The sequence below is a fragment of the Gopherus evgoodei genome, chromosome 13 (genome assembly GCF_007399415.2).
Source record: "Gopherus evgoodei ecotype Sinaloan lineage chromosome 13, rGopEvg1_v1.p, whole genome shotgun sequence".
Lineage (NCBI taxonomy): Eukaryota > Metazoa > Chordata > Testudines > Testudinidae > Gopherus > Gopherus evgoodei.
In genome coordinates this window covers 17,907,736-17,920,392 of record NC_044334.1, presented here as the reverse complement: position 1 = coordinate 17,920,392, position 12,657 = coordinate 17,907,736, and the positions used below count along the sequence as shown (strand labels likewise).

General features: G+C 36.5%; 1 protein-coding gene across 1 annotated transcript in view; it reads left to right on the top strand.

Moving 5' to 3' along the window:
• MAPK1 (mitogen-activated protein kinase 1) overlaps positions 1-11,995 on the top strand; it is a 48,974-nt gene extending 36,979 nt beyond the window's left edge. The window contains exons 7-9 of the mRNA XM_030582626.1: positions 2,568-2,677; positions 4,133-4,260; positions 7,918-11,995. Coding sequence (XP_030438486.1) covers positions 2,568-2,677; positions 4,133-4,249 — 227 coding nt within the window. The 3' untranslated portion in view covers positions 4,250-4,260; positions 7,918-11,995. The remainder of the gene's footprint in view (positions 1-2,567; positions 2,678-4,132; positions 4,261-7,917) is intronic.
• The last annotated feature ends 662 nt before the right edge of the window (positions 11,996-12,657 follow it).

Genomic DNA, 12,657 nt, shown 5'->3' with positions numbered 1-12,657 from the left:
GGAGCATAAGCTTTCGTGGGTGAATACCCACTTCGTCAGACACAGCTTTTGTGGATGAATACCCACTTCTGCGTCTGACAAAGTGGGTATTCACCCACGAAAGCTTATGCTCCAATATGTCTGTTAGTCTATAAGGTGCCACAGGACTCTTAGGCCTGGTCTACACTATGCGTTTATACCAACTTTAGCAGCATTAAACCGATTTAATGCACCCGTCCACACAACGAGGCCCTTTATATCAATATAAAGGGCTCTTTAAACCGGTTTCTGTACTCCTCCCCAACGAGAGGAGTAGCGCTGAAATCGGTATTACCATATTGGATTAGGGTTAGTGTGGCCGCAGATCGACGGTATTGGCCTCCAGGCGGTATCCCACTGTGCACCATTGTGTCCGCTCTGGACAGCAATCTGAACTCGGAAGCACTGGCCAGGTAGACAGGAAAAGCCCTGTGAATTTTTGAATTTCATTTCCTGTTTGCCCAGCGTGGAGCTCTGATGAGCACAGGTGGCGATGCTGTCCCAAATCCAAAAAGAGCTCCAGCATGGGGCATACGGGAGATACTGGATCTGATCGCTGTATGGGGAGGCAAATCTGTTCTATCAGAGCTCCATTCCAGAAGACAAAATGCCAAAACATTTGAAAAAAATCTCCAGACAGAGGCCACAGCAGGGACTCATCATAGTGCTGCGTGACAAGTGTAACGGAAAGCCAAAGAATCAAATGGACGCTCATGGAGGGTGGGAGGGGGTACTGAGGACTCCAGCTATCCCACAGTCCCCGAAAAGCATTTGCATTATTGGCTGAGCTCCCAATGCCTGTAGGATCAAACACATTGTCCGCGGTGGTTCAGGGTATAGCTTGTCAATTTATCCCCCCTCCCGTGAAAGAAAAGGGAAAAAAATCATTTCTTGACTTTTTTATATGTCACTCTGTCTACTGCATGATGCTGGTAGACGTGATGCTGCGGCACTGAACAGCAGCACCCTCTCCCCTCCCCTCCCCGGTGGCAGACGGTACAATATGACTGCTATCCATCATCGTCATCAGCCTGTGAGTGCTCCTGGCTGGCCTCAGGTGAGGTCGGCTGGGAGCGCCTGGGTAAAAATAGGAATGACTCCCAGTAGATGGTACAGAATGGCTGGTAACCGTCTTCATCATAGCAAGTGGGGGCTGAGATCCATCAGCCCCCTCCTTTCATGTCTAAAGAAAAGATTCTGTACTGCCTGGACTATCATAGCAGCTGGAGGCTGCCTCCCCCTCATTTTATCTCACTAACAAGTCAGTGTTTCTTATTCCTGCATTCTTTATTACTTCATCACACAAATGGGGGAGACACTACAACGGTAGCCCAGGAGGGTTGGGGGAGCAGGGAAGCAATGGATGGGGTTGTTGCAGGGGCACCCCCTAGAATGGCATGCAGCTCATCATTTCTGTGGGATCTGACACGGAGCGGCTGTGCTCTCTAGTACACTGGTTCTCTAGCACGCTTGCCTCATATTCTAGGCAGGACTGACTCTATTTTTAGATACAACATAAAGGAGGGAATGACCTGGGGGGTCATTCCCATTTTTGTCTTTGCGCCCCTGGCCGACCTCAGCCAGAGGCACCCATGACAGCAGCAGACGGTACAGAACGACTGATAACCATCATCTCATCGCCAATTTACAATGGCATGGCAGACGGTACAGAACAACTAATAACCATCTCTGCTATCTTGCAAAGGCAAATGAATGCTGCTTTGTAGCACTGCAGTACCGCCTCTGTCAGCAGCGTCCAGTATACATACGGTGACAGTGACAAAAGGCAAAACGGGCTCCATGGTTGCCATGCTATGGCGTCCGCCAGACCAATCCAGGGAAAAAGGGCGCGAAATGATTATCTGCCATTGTTTTCACGGAGGAAGGAATGAGTGATGACTTTTACCGAGAATCACCCGCAACACTATTTTTGCACCATCATGCATTGGGATCTCAATCCAGAATTCCAATGGGCGGGGAGACTGCGGGAACTATGGGATAGCTACCCACTGTGCAACACTCCAGAAATCGACGCTAGCCTCGGTACATGGACACACAACACCGAATTAATGTGCTTAGTGTGGCCGCGTGCACTCGACTTTATACAATCTGTTTTACAAAACCAGTTTATGTAAAATCGGAATAATCCCGTAGTGTAGACGTACCTTTAGTCTGGATCTGTAGAAAGCGACAAACACAGCTACCTCACTGATTCCTTATTCTAGTACTGGCCTATGGTATTATGAATGTTGCAATCCTAATACATTCTGAGAACTCTCAGTGTGAACAGGAAGTCAATGATCAGAGAATAGGAACTTGGATATGGAAAGGGTAATAAAATAAAAATTTTGGCATTCCTGTTAACTACATTGGCTAGTCTTCTGCTCCTATTATGGGTAAGCTGAAACATCTTCACACTACAATTAGCATTTAAAACAAAGGGCAATATTTGTGTTAGATCTCAAATACCAGTCACTGTATTATTTTTAATATAATAGAACTTTCAGCATATGTTGACTTTTTGTTTAAAAAATTATTTCTCCTCTTAGCACTTGATTTGTTGGATAAAATGTTGACCTTTAATCCTCACAAGAGAATTGAAGTGGAGCAAGCTTTGGCCCATCCATACCTGGAGCAGTATTATGATCCAAGTGATGAGGTAAAGGATTTTTAACATAAATATTGTAGATGATTGTACAAGAAATCAGAGAAGCCCTTTTAAGGATACAGTTTGTATAGTTGGATCTTGAAAAATTGCCAATAGTTATATAAATCAGTTCTATATTAAAAATTGTTACAATTTGTGTACACTGTGTATATAAAAAAATCGCAATGCTTATACCAGGAAATATTTGGATTGCAGTTCCCTTTGGGACTTTAGAACAGCCATATTTGGTTGCAGATAAATAGCGAGTAATGTAGTTAAGCTAAAATTTTACAGCGTGGGTACTTTAAATTGCATATTTGTTTAGGGATTTTAGTATGGATTTAGTAGATTAATTCTGGGAACCTAAATTTGAAAGTTCGTCAGAAATCTTTAGATACTACATGAGTCTGGTCACACTTAGGCATGATTTTATTAGACAATGGAAAAACACTGACAAATCAAACCCTAAATTTAAAATTATATTGGGCTTGTGTTAAAGTATAGTTACAGAAACAGAACCATAAATGACACTTAACTAAATCCCTTGCTATTTCATTGTTTAGTTGAGTACTTGCAAATTGAGTTTAAAGTTTCCCTTCAAGGTAGTGTCTGTATTTCCTTCTGTCAAAACAAAACAAAAAATTTAAAAGCAACAAAAGGACTGTTAGATTTTTTGTTATTTTCACTCATTTTACTATGAAAGTCTTATTGGATGGTGCCTTGTTTGTGACCACATTTCATAGTGTGTGTAGTATATATGCAGGTTTAATCTTGCTATAATAAAAGCAAATTTGCTTGTATTTAGAGAAATGTTGTCTTACTAACTTTACATTATGGAGTATCTATTTAACTTCAATCCTAATTTAGAATTTATATTTAATGCTTGGAAAAAGTTGGATTAACTTTTTTGAAATCTCATTTCTCCTGTGACTTTCCCACTTCCATTTATTTTAGATTTTTTTCTATTGTGTTGTCACGTTCTCTAGATGTAAAATGAAAAACATATTGGGTAGACAGTAGGAAAAAAGACCTAAGACCCCTTTTATGAACTATTATGCCATAATGAACTACCATGCCTCCTAGGCGTGGGGGTGGGAAACAAGGTAGCTGAGATTTGCCTTAGACTTTCCAGAAAAAAGTCTACTTTGGCATAAGACCTTGCCAATGAAATTTCAGAAAGATTAGTTTAGTTTTGGTGACATAGGGCAGAGTGAAAGTCAAAATTAGGTTTATAATGGAAGGTTAAGTGTCTCTCTGGAATTTGTCTTCAGGTAGCTACTCAGCTACAAGCTTTCACATACTCAGATATTTCAATATGTTTTAAGTTTTGAATAGCTGTTCACTAAGAAATTATTTAAATCTTGGTATATAAAAATTAATCAAGAGACATTTGTGCTACCCACTTCAAACTGTTTACTGTCTTAACATTTTCTGTTTTTAAAAAAAATACTGTCGTTTTTTTTAAAGCCTGTAGCTGAAGCACCTTTCAAGTTTGACATGGAATTGGATGACTTGCCGAAGGAAAAACTGAAAGAACTAATTTTTGAGGAAACTGCTAGATTCCAGCCAGGATATCGATCTTAAATTGTGCATAGGTACATAACGCCTTAATCATAATGAACCATGTAAAAGAGATAAAGAGGAATTGATAGAACTTTATGTAGTTATCATTAATGCAAAACTCATAGCTTGTCATTTCATTACTATTGTAAAGCAACCCCTTAACATCTAGTTATTGCTTTTAGAGTACTGATTTGACCTCAGCCATAGTGTTTTAAACAAATGGGTTTAATTTTCTCTGCAATGTTAAAATGCCTACTGGGAATTCAAGCAATTTCTGACATGCTTTTTATTCAATTTGTAGATTACATTTGAAGATTGACAGTGAAATTGAAATGGTGCTTGCTTGAACAAAAGCTATGGCAGCACTGATATTCAAATGTTGTTCAAAAGATCTCTTAAAACATAATATCAATGTAAACTTAAAATATTTCAAAAACTTGTTCTAGGTTGTTTCTATTTTTAAATAAACATTTAATGTTTCCATTGTTGTAATATAATGTAAAGAGGAGAAATCATTGACCTAAACACAACAAGAATGTTTTATTGATAGTCATCCCAATTTGTTTGAAAATACTTCCAAAATATTTGAGTACATAATTCACAAAGGCATCTAAAAGATTTTATATTTTCATTTTGATTAAATGAAGACTGTATAAATCATTAAGATCAAAGTATTTTTGTGCTGATTGCTATTCACTCTCTCCAATGGCAATTTTTTAAAAATACATTAACCCCCCCCTCAAAAAAAACAAAAAAACAAAAAATCAACAACTGAAATTTGCAGGAACAATCCACCTCATGTGTAACTTGCTTATAAAGTCTTGCCCACTCTCCTTTATCTACATCTTTCCTCGCCTGGACTTATTTTGTAATGATCCTCTTTTTTTTTTTTTTTTTTTTTTTGTCCTTTTTAATAGGCGTAAAGTATATTGATGTAAAACTTTCTTTAGATACCCTGAAATTTACAAGTTTCAACTTCCTGCAAAATTATTCAGATTTACTCAGAGAATCCTTGACTAAAACTTTTCTGTGATGCTGATAATATAAAGTACTTTTAAATAGGCCATTGAATGAAGATTTGGATTGTTTCTATTCCACTTCCATGAAACAAACTTTTATCTCTGGATCAAACATGTCTGACAGCTCAAACTGTCTGTACTGTGCTCCTATGTAAAATTGAGTGTAGTGATCTGAATCCATTTCAACAGCTGTCCACCACAACTGGCATCCTTGTTTGGTAGCCTCAAAAGAGAAGCCAAGGATTTATTGAGCCTGAGCACTATCCTTATCCATAGAGGGAGTCCCTGCTGGTCAGGATTCAGGGAAGCATGTGGACTGTTGGCTTCTCTGCCACAACCAGTGCTTTAACTGCACTGAAAATAGGATTTCAGTTTCCAGTATGGTTGATCCAGATCATTTTCATGAACACTGACTGTGTGTGAAATTAGTGACGAGATTTGTGGAAATGTAGACTGTTATACTCCAAACCAAGCTAACTTCCACCATGGTCACTAGCTTGAACAGGCAGTTATTTGTGTACAATTGTACAACAGAATTTATTTTGAAATTTTGTTCTTTTAATGGCTTCTAGTTTTTGTTTACTATATTAATATAGCTACCATTAATACCTTTAAAATGGTTAAAATAGCCTTCTTTAAACCTAGATTTATGTGTCTTCAGATTAACTTATCCTCAATGGGTTGCAGCTTTTATGAAAAGTCAGGCTTCACTACCAATAAAACTAAAGACTTGTGGCTCCAAGACCTTAATGATGCCAGTCTCCCTTCCACATTCTGCAACTTTAGTTCTTTCTGAGAGGCAATCACAATACAGGTCCCTGCTTCTATGGAAAAAGTTTAATTAAAATGTCTTCGTAGGAAAAATTTATAAGAAAAATTTTATTGAACTTTACTTCAGCCTACTACTGCTGCGCTATTCTGTCTATATGGGCAGAAGAGTCAGGCCAACTAATTAAGCTGTCACTGAGAAGCATACTGAAACAGAGCCTCTTTCAGAGTGTTGTACAGAGCAGAGAACGCTTTAGTGGCAAAATGGGTAATCTAAACATTGAACCATTGATGCTATGAAAAGTAACTCAGAGGAATGTGGTCTCTTGTTCAGCCAGTGTCCTGGAACTTCAGATAATGAGGGTTGTCTTTGCTTCCAGGAAATAGCAAGTAGAAAAAACAGCCCTTGTATAATTCCTATGATAGGAATTGATTTCTATCAGCTATTTGGGGGAAGGAGGAAAAGTGGGAATCTGGTCACCAGGAGTGCCCACTGTTGGGAGGAATGCAACTTGATATCTCCATGGACCAGAAGCACCTATTGGTGCTGAGGACTTGTCACTTAATAGAGAAGGAGAATCACCTAAGGTTTGTCTTCACTAAAAAATGTTATTGTTTGAATAGAGTTTTGAAGAATGGAGTTGGCTGACATGATAAAGAACATCAGCTAGTTTAGTAATGTAATCATGATAAGCCTATACAGTGCTGACTGACCACTCAGACCAGTCAATCATGATCAGCATTGTCAGCAGGTCCAACCCTTCACCATTGTTTTTAACGTAAGTTTCTAGTTCATTTTAACTTCACAATGATACTCCATTCCCTTTGATGTCTTTCCTGTTTTCTCTGCTTTGTCAACCAGATGGATTTCTCCCATTTTTAGAGTTTTTACATTCAATCTTAGCACTAAACAGCATATTTTCCAGCAAGTATCTGTGGCAGTGGCAGTGAGAGGCATCTTTCCTGTACAGTTGTTTCTGTGCATCTGTTGCCAAGTGGTAAGGATGATTCAGAAAGACAAATCCAGTCCCATTGTTGTAATTAATGTATGTGGTCTTGATGAGTCTAAATTTCTCTCTCAAGCCTACGGTATTTTCTGAGATTCAGAATCTACTGTCTTGAGCCTGGTCTCTGGCATTGACAGCCTATATAACAGTAGCTGATATTCTTCAGTCCACAAAAGAATATACAGTTACCTGAAAAAAGCTTCTTCCTGTGTAGTAGTCATTGTCAACTGTTTTCTCTACTATACATGCTAGACTTCCTTGTGGAAGATTTACACAGGTGACTGTCCTGCAAATGTTAGGACATTCCCCCAAGGAAATGGCTTGTTAAAAGAACTCAGCAGAACTGTAGTTTCCCCATATTTGCCTTTTAACTGAGTACTGCAAGCTGGATAGCTTTGCCTCCAGTTAAGTGATACATTTTAAGAACGTTGGTTCCTGTTGAACTCCCTCCCTATTCTGTTTTTAGTACTGATAGTAAGATTCCATCAGTTTGGATTGGTGGATCTGAGGGTATGGAAATACGATTCGCTTAATCTTTCATTATTCGTAAATATTTTTTCATCTCAGGTACAGCAATCTAGAACATCCTTCTGGTAGTTTAACATGTTTCCTGTGGATAATAAATCAATTAATATTAGAAGTTCTGAAAAATTTCTCTTTTAGACAGTTTGTCCGAACACCAGGAGATCTTCTGTAGAACATGAGCAAAAGAGGGTGGGATTTGAAAATCTTATGAATATATTGGTACTGCTGCCTTTGACTTTTGTGATTAGCTGCAACTTGTCAGTCCGAATTAATGTATATGAGATACAGAAACACTGGTAATTTTTCTTATCTTAAATTACAGTTTCTTGTTCAGATCTTCTTCATTAAAACATGTTTTGTTTTTTTGTAGGACAAGGACTTAAAGGACTGGGCATGCTCAAACGTTGCTGTTCCTCTTCCCAGTTCTTATATCCTTGGTCATGTCTTATGGCCTATCTCAGCTTATCCATTAACTCCTTTGAGCCATTCAGGAGGGCAGTTACTGGTAGTTTTGGCTTTTTATGCTTTCAATTAATTCTTTAAGTCTGAAGAATTGTTATTGATAGTCTTATCCGTAATGCCCATTGTTGACCTGTTGCAGTACTGTACTATAAGTGCACCCACTGCTGACCATACTTTAACTGCTTGCTTTCTGGTTTGAAAGATGCAGTAGTTCTTTTCACTCCTGTATCATTAACCAAGCAGATTACTCATTAACCCATAGAAGTTTGCACCATGAACTATGTTTTTCTGATTTTACTGAAGTCACTGGCATTTTTTAGGGAAAGCTACTATTCAGGGCACTTTAAGTCAGTGACATCCCAATTTTTTTGCACTTCGCCTTTATACAGTAACCATTTACTCACAATGGGAACTCATTCATATATACTCCATTAAGGATTACAGCATGGGCCACATTTGCATTAATCTTGCTTATGCACTTATTTAGGTTTCTTATTCTGTACATAAAAAATTCTACACAGCATATTAGTGAATATCTAGGAATACAACTTAACAGAATTCATCTACCCATCTAGAACATTTTTTCCTATGTAGTGAAAAAAATCCGACATTTCCCCTGCCTTTACTAAAAAGATTGTGGATACTTGTACCATTCTGGAGGTATAGTACTTCCAAAGTTCATGCTATATGTAGTGTTTACAAGATTTATGCAAAAAGAATGAAAGTGGCAGCTCACTAATATATTTATTCACTGTGTGTTGAAAAATTAATAAAGAACACAATGGCATATTTACCTAATTATGAATGTTTTCCTTAGTAGAAGGCATCCATATGCATTAGTAAGCAGAGAAACCAAAATGTGCTGTTATTAAACTCAGTCTACTTACTATATATACCAATGAAACACTGCAAATGAGGGTGATTAGTTTATATAACATTTGAATTTAATGAATAAATTCAGGGTTCTTGCTGAGAGAAACACTGCATCTTTAAATGAGAAAGTTTGAATTTACTTTTGCTACTACTGCACGTCGGCATCTCCAGTTAATTTCTTGCAACCTACGTTATAATGATTTGTAATCAAGCCTCCGTGAGCTCGTGACGTGAAGTACTGTTCTCTTGTCAAGTACTATCAAACTTTTCTGATAATGCTGAGTTAGGACAGCCAAACAAAGCTAGCACTAAATGATGTTTAAAACTGTATACCTTTTAATGATATTTTCAAGTATTTGTTACTGAAATTGTATAATGTGGAGTTTCCTAGATGTTCTGTTCCAGTGCAGTGCCTCCTTTTCTTTCCCCACTGCTCTCTGTGGTGAGAAACTTGCCTTGTTTAAAATAATTACTGTGCCCTCGCATGACTGTTAAAGCTTTCTGTGCAAAGATGATTGTCTAAGTGCCACATGCCTATGATTGAAAAAAAATCTATTGTTACCTCTGAATTGTGTTCAACTGAAATGCTATTCAACAAATAACTTAGGAAAACTAGTTTTATTTTTAGCTTTTTATTTCTCTGCTGTCTTTTCTCACTTTATTTTGGCAGCAGTGAAGAATGGATTGTATAAAGACTGCCTGCTAATATGAACAAAATGCACTTGTAATTCATGGAAATAAATTTAAATCCTTATATCTTCACATTAATATTAAGAATTAGTTTTTGGTTTCCTTTTGGATAATGTGTTTGAATGGAAATCAGGTGCCGTTTGTTACTGTAGTGTGTGTATATAAGGATGCTTGCTGGTATGTTATCCCAGGCTTCCTCATAATACTTCTCTGTCTGCTTTTCAAGATAATTTAGAACGCCATTGATTTAGAATCTCATTTTATAAGGGTGCTTATCAGATATAAAATTCTGAATTTTCATTTGTTGTAGGTGTTAGTCTGCCAAAACTAATTTTTAATAAACAAGGATTCATCTTCAAAGGGCATTTTCTGTTAGAAAAATCCTGTGGTCCATGAATATCTTCGTTGCATACAATATATATTAAGAGCATTATCAGAACACTGCAAAGTTGATCATTGAATTGCTGGTATAGAGCCTATGTTAACAACTTTTCTACAATACTGCACTTGACTGTTGATACTAGTGTAAAAATCTCTTTTGACATTTCTACGCATTATATCTTCACCAAAATACTTTTCCTTGCCCAATTTCTAAAAGCTAAACTATATCTAGATGCTTGGACACTTGCACGATCATGGTCACTACAGGAGTTGATTTGGAAAAATATGGAAAGAAGACTGTTATTGAAACATTTAGTTTGCAACAACTCAACTTTAATTTATTAAGGAAGAGCTTTGGCAGCTTGTTTCATACACCCCTTTTCCCATTCATCTTTTAACCATTTTCTTTTTAATATTAGATTTTTTTTTTTTTGTATTACGAATTTACTGTCAAGTTGCATCTCTAAAAAAGAGAAGCCATGGGTTTGATTTACTAACATCTGGCGCTTTGGTGCTTTCTTCCTTAGCTGCTATTGCTGAATCAGATTGGCATGAAACCACTAACTGCTTTCATCAAAGCGTCATTGGATGATGTTGAGTTGAACTCATTGTCTCAACTGCAGAAGCATGATTTTGTCAGGTTGGAGAATATTTTAAAAGAAGGTGCCTATAATAACAACACTGTTATGTGAATTATTTCATCACTTCATGCTTGATTTTCCTTGCCTGTTCTGTGTATTTGTAGATTATATTTCTGGAAATTCCCATAGACTAGCAGAGAACCGAAAGGCATATTGTTATTGATGTGACACACATGATATGCCTATTAATAGTAAAGATATTTTTCGTATAAGGAACGTAAACAGAACTACCAAAACATTCCAACCTTTATAAATAAATAAATGCAAATACATAAACATGTAATACAAGAAAATTCTGTTTTGGTGGCTCTGGTGATAAGCTTTTTGAGCTCTGCTTTCATGACTTTGGCATCAAAATTCCTCATATCAATATTTTAGATAGTATATAAAATTTGGAGTGTGCAATCCACAGTATAGGGTGAACAGTGTAATGCACTATTTGCTTTCAGGAGTTGGGTATGATTATATGGCCAAAAGAAACCATAGATGAGTTACGCATGGTTATCTTTAGTGAACAAATGAGGGAAAAACCTGTTGTTGCTGCCACTGTAATGTGCTACAGTATATTTATACCATGTCTCTCACAGTCTGCTGAATAACTATACCGTAGATATAAACTTTTATTAATATATTTGCTTATGTTAGTGTAGTTTATGTAGCCCCCTGATTATTGATAAACTTATTGATTGATTTTTACAGCCAGTGATATGGTATAAATAAATATATGTTCCTGCAGACATACAGGTACGCACATGATTTGGGTCCCTTGCGTAGTACTTTTGTATTTGTACAGCAACGTCTTCAAGCAATCTCAAATTTTAGGGAAAATATTTTTGTAAATGCAGTGGCTTAAAAAAGGCACTGAACAATCCTTTTGCGTAAGTTTTAAACACATTGGTCTTACAAATGGTTTAGTTGGTGATGATTGAAATACATCACACTAAAATAATGAAAAGTGTACATTTAGTAAAATGAAGCTTACAATGATACTTGTAGCATGTGCTGGATCAAAACTATGTGATGCATTGGAAGAAATTTAAAAGTTGGAGTATCTTTGTAAATCCAGAACAAATTTGTAAAGGTTCAAGGGGATTTACTTATATTGTTGCCTTTTCTTGTGTTGTATCAGTGTAGAACACTCTTTTAAAAAAAAAAAAAAAATACTCAAACTGCTTTGTATTTGCTTTGTACTGTTGGTGCCTTCTTAGTCATGTACCCCAAAAGTCCTGCAAAGCTAACTTAGTTACAATGGTAGGTTTAAAAGACAAAACAAAGGAAAATTTTATAAAAATCATTTTCTGTATGTTCTTATTCATTATATTGTAACAATTAAACATTTATATTGTGACAGATTTGTGATTTGGTTAATCTGTATAAACAATTGTAAGTAGCAAAGGTTTATATTTTGTCTTGATTCTTTTGATGTTGTAAACGTACATAATTTTTTTCAAAATCAGTTAACTGAATGTTTTGTTTGTTTCTGGCATCTGACTCTTGTAAAAACAAATGCAAAGATAATCATTAAATTGCGTCCCTGTATTACCAGTGTCGCACAGTATTGTGCATATATAGAATGACTAAAATTTCACTTTTTAATACTAATTGCTACCTTTTTACAAACCACCAATACATATTAGCTTATTACAATTTTATTATTTAAAAATTGACTTTATTAGTTTAACCCTTTAATTGGTGACTATAACCTACATTAATCAAAATATTCTTTAAAAATATACAGGAAACTGATCTTTGGGTTTTTTGGGTTCTCCCTCCTTCCCCCCCATACATAAGTACAGTATACCTGGTTGAAATGAGAACTTGTGCCATCCAAAAGCTGATAGGATAAATTCCCCACCAGTAGGCAGACCTTCATTTAATGCTTGCTTAAAAAGGCATCAGGGGTTTCAAGTAAATGTTGAATACATGGTCGTGCAAATAAATTCCAGTGTATGAGGATTCTTTAGTCCTTCTGATACTTGATATTAATACATGATTTACACTTTTATATAAGAAACTCTGAGGAATTCGTTGTTACATTCAACAACTAGCATTTTGGGGTGCTA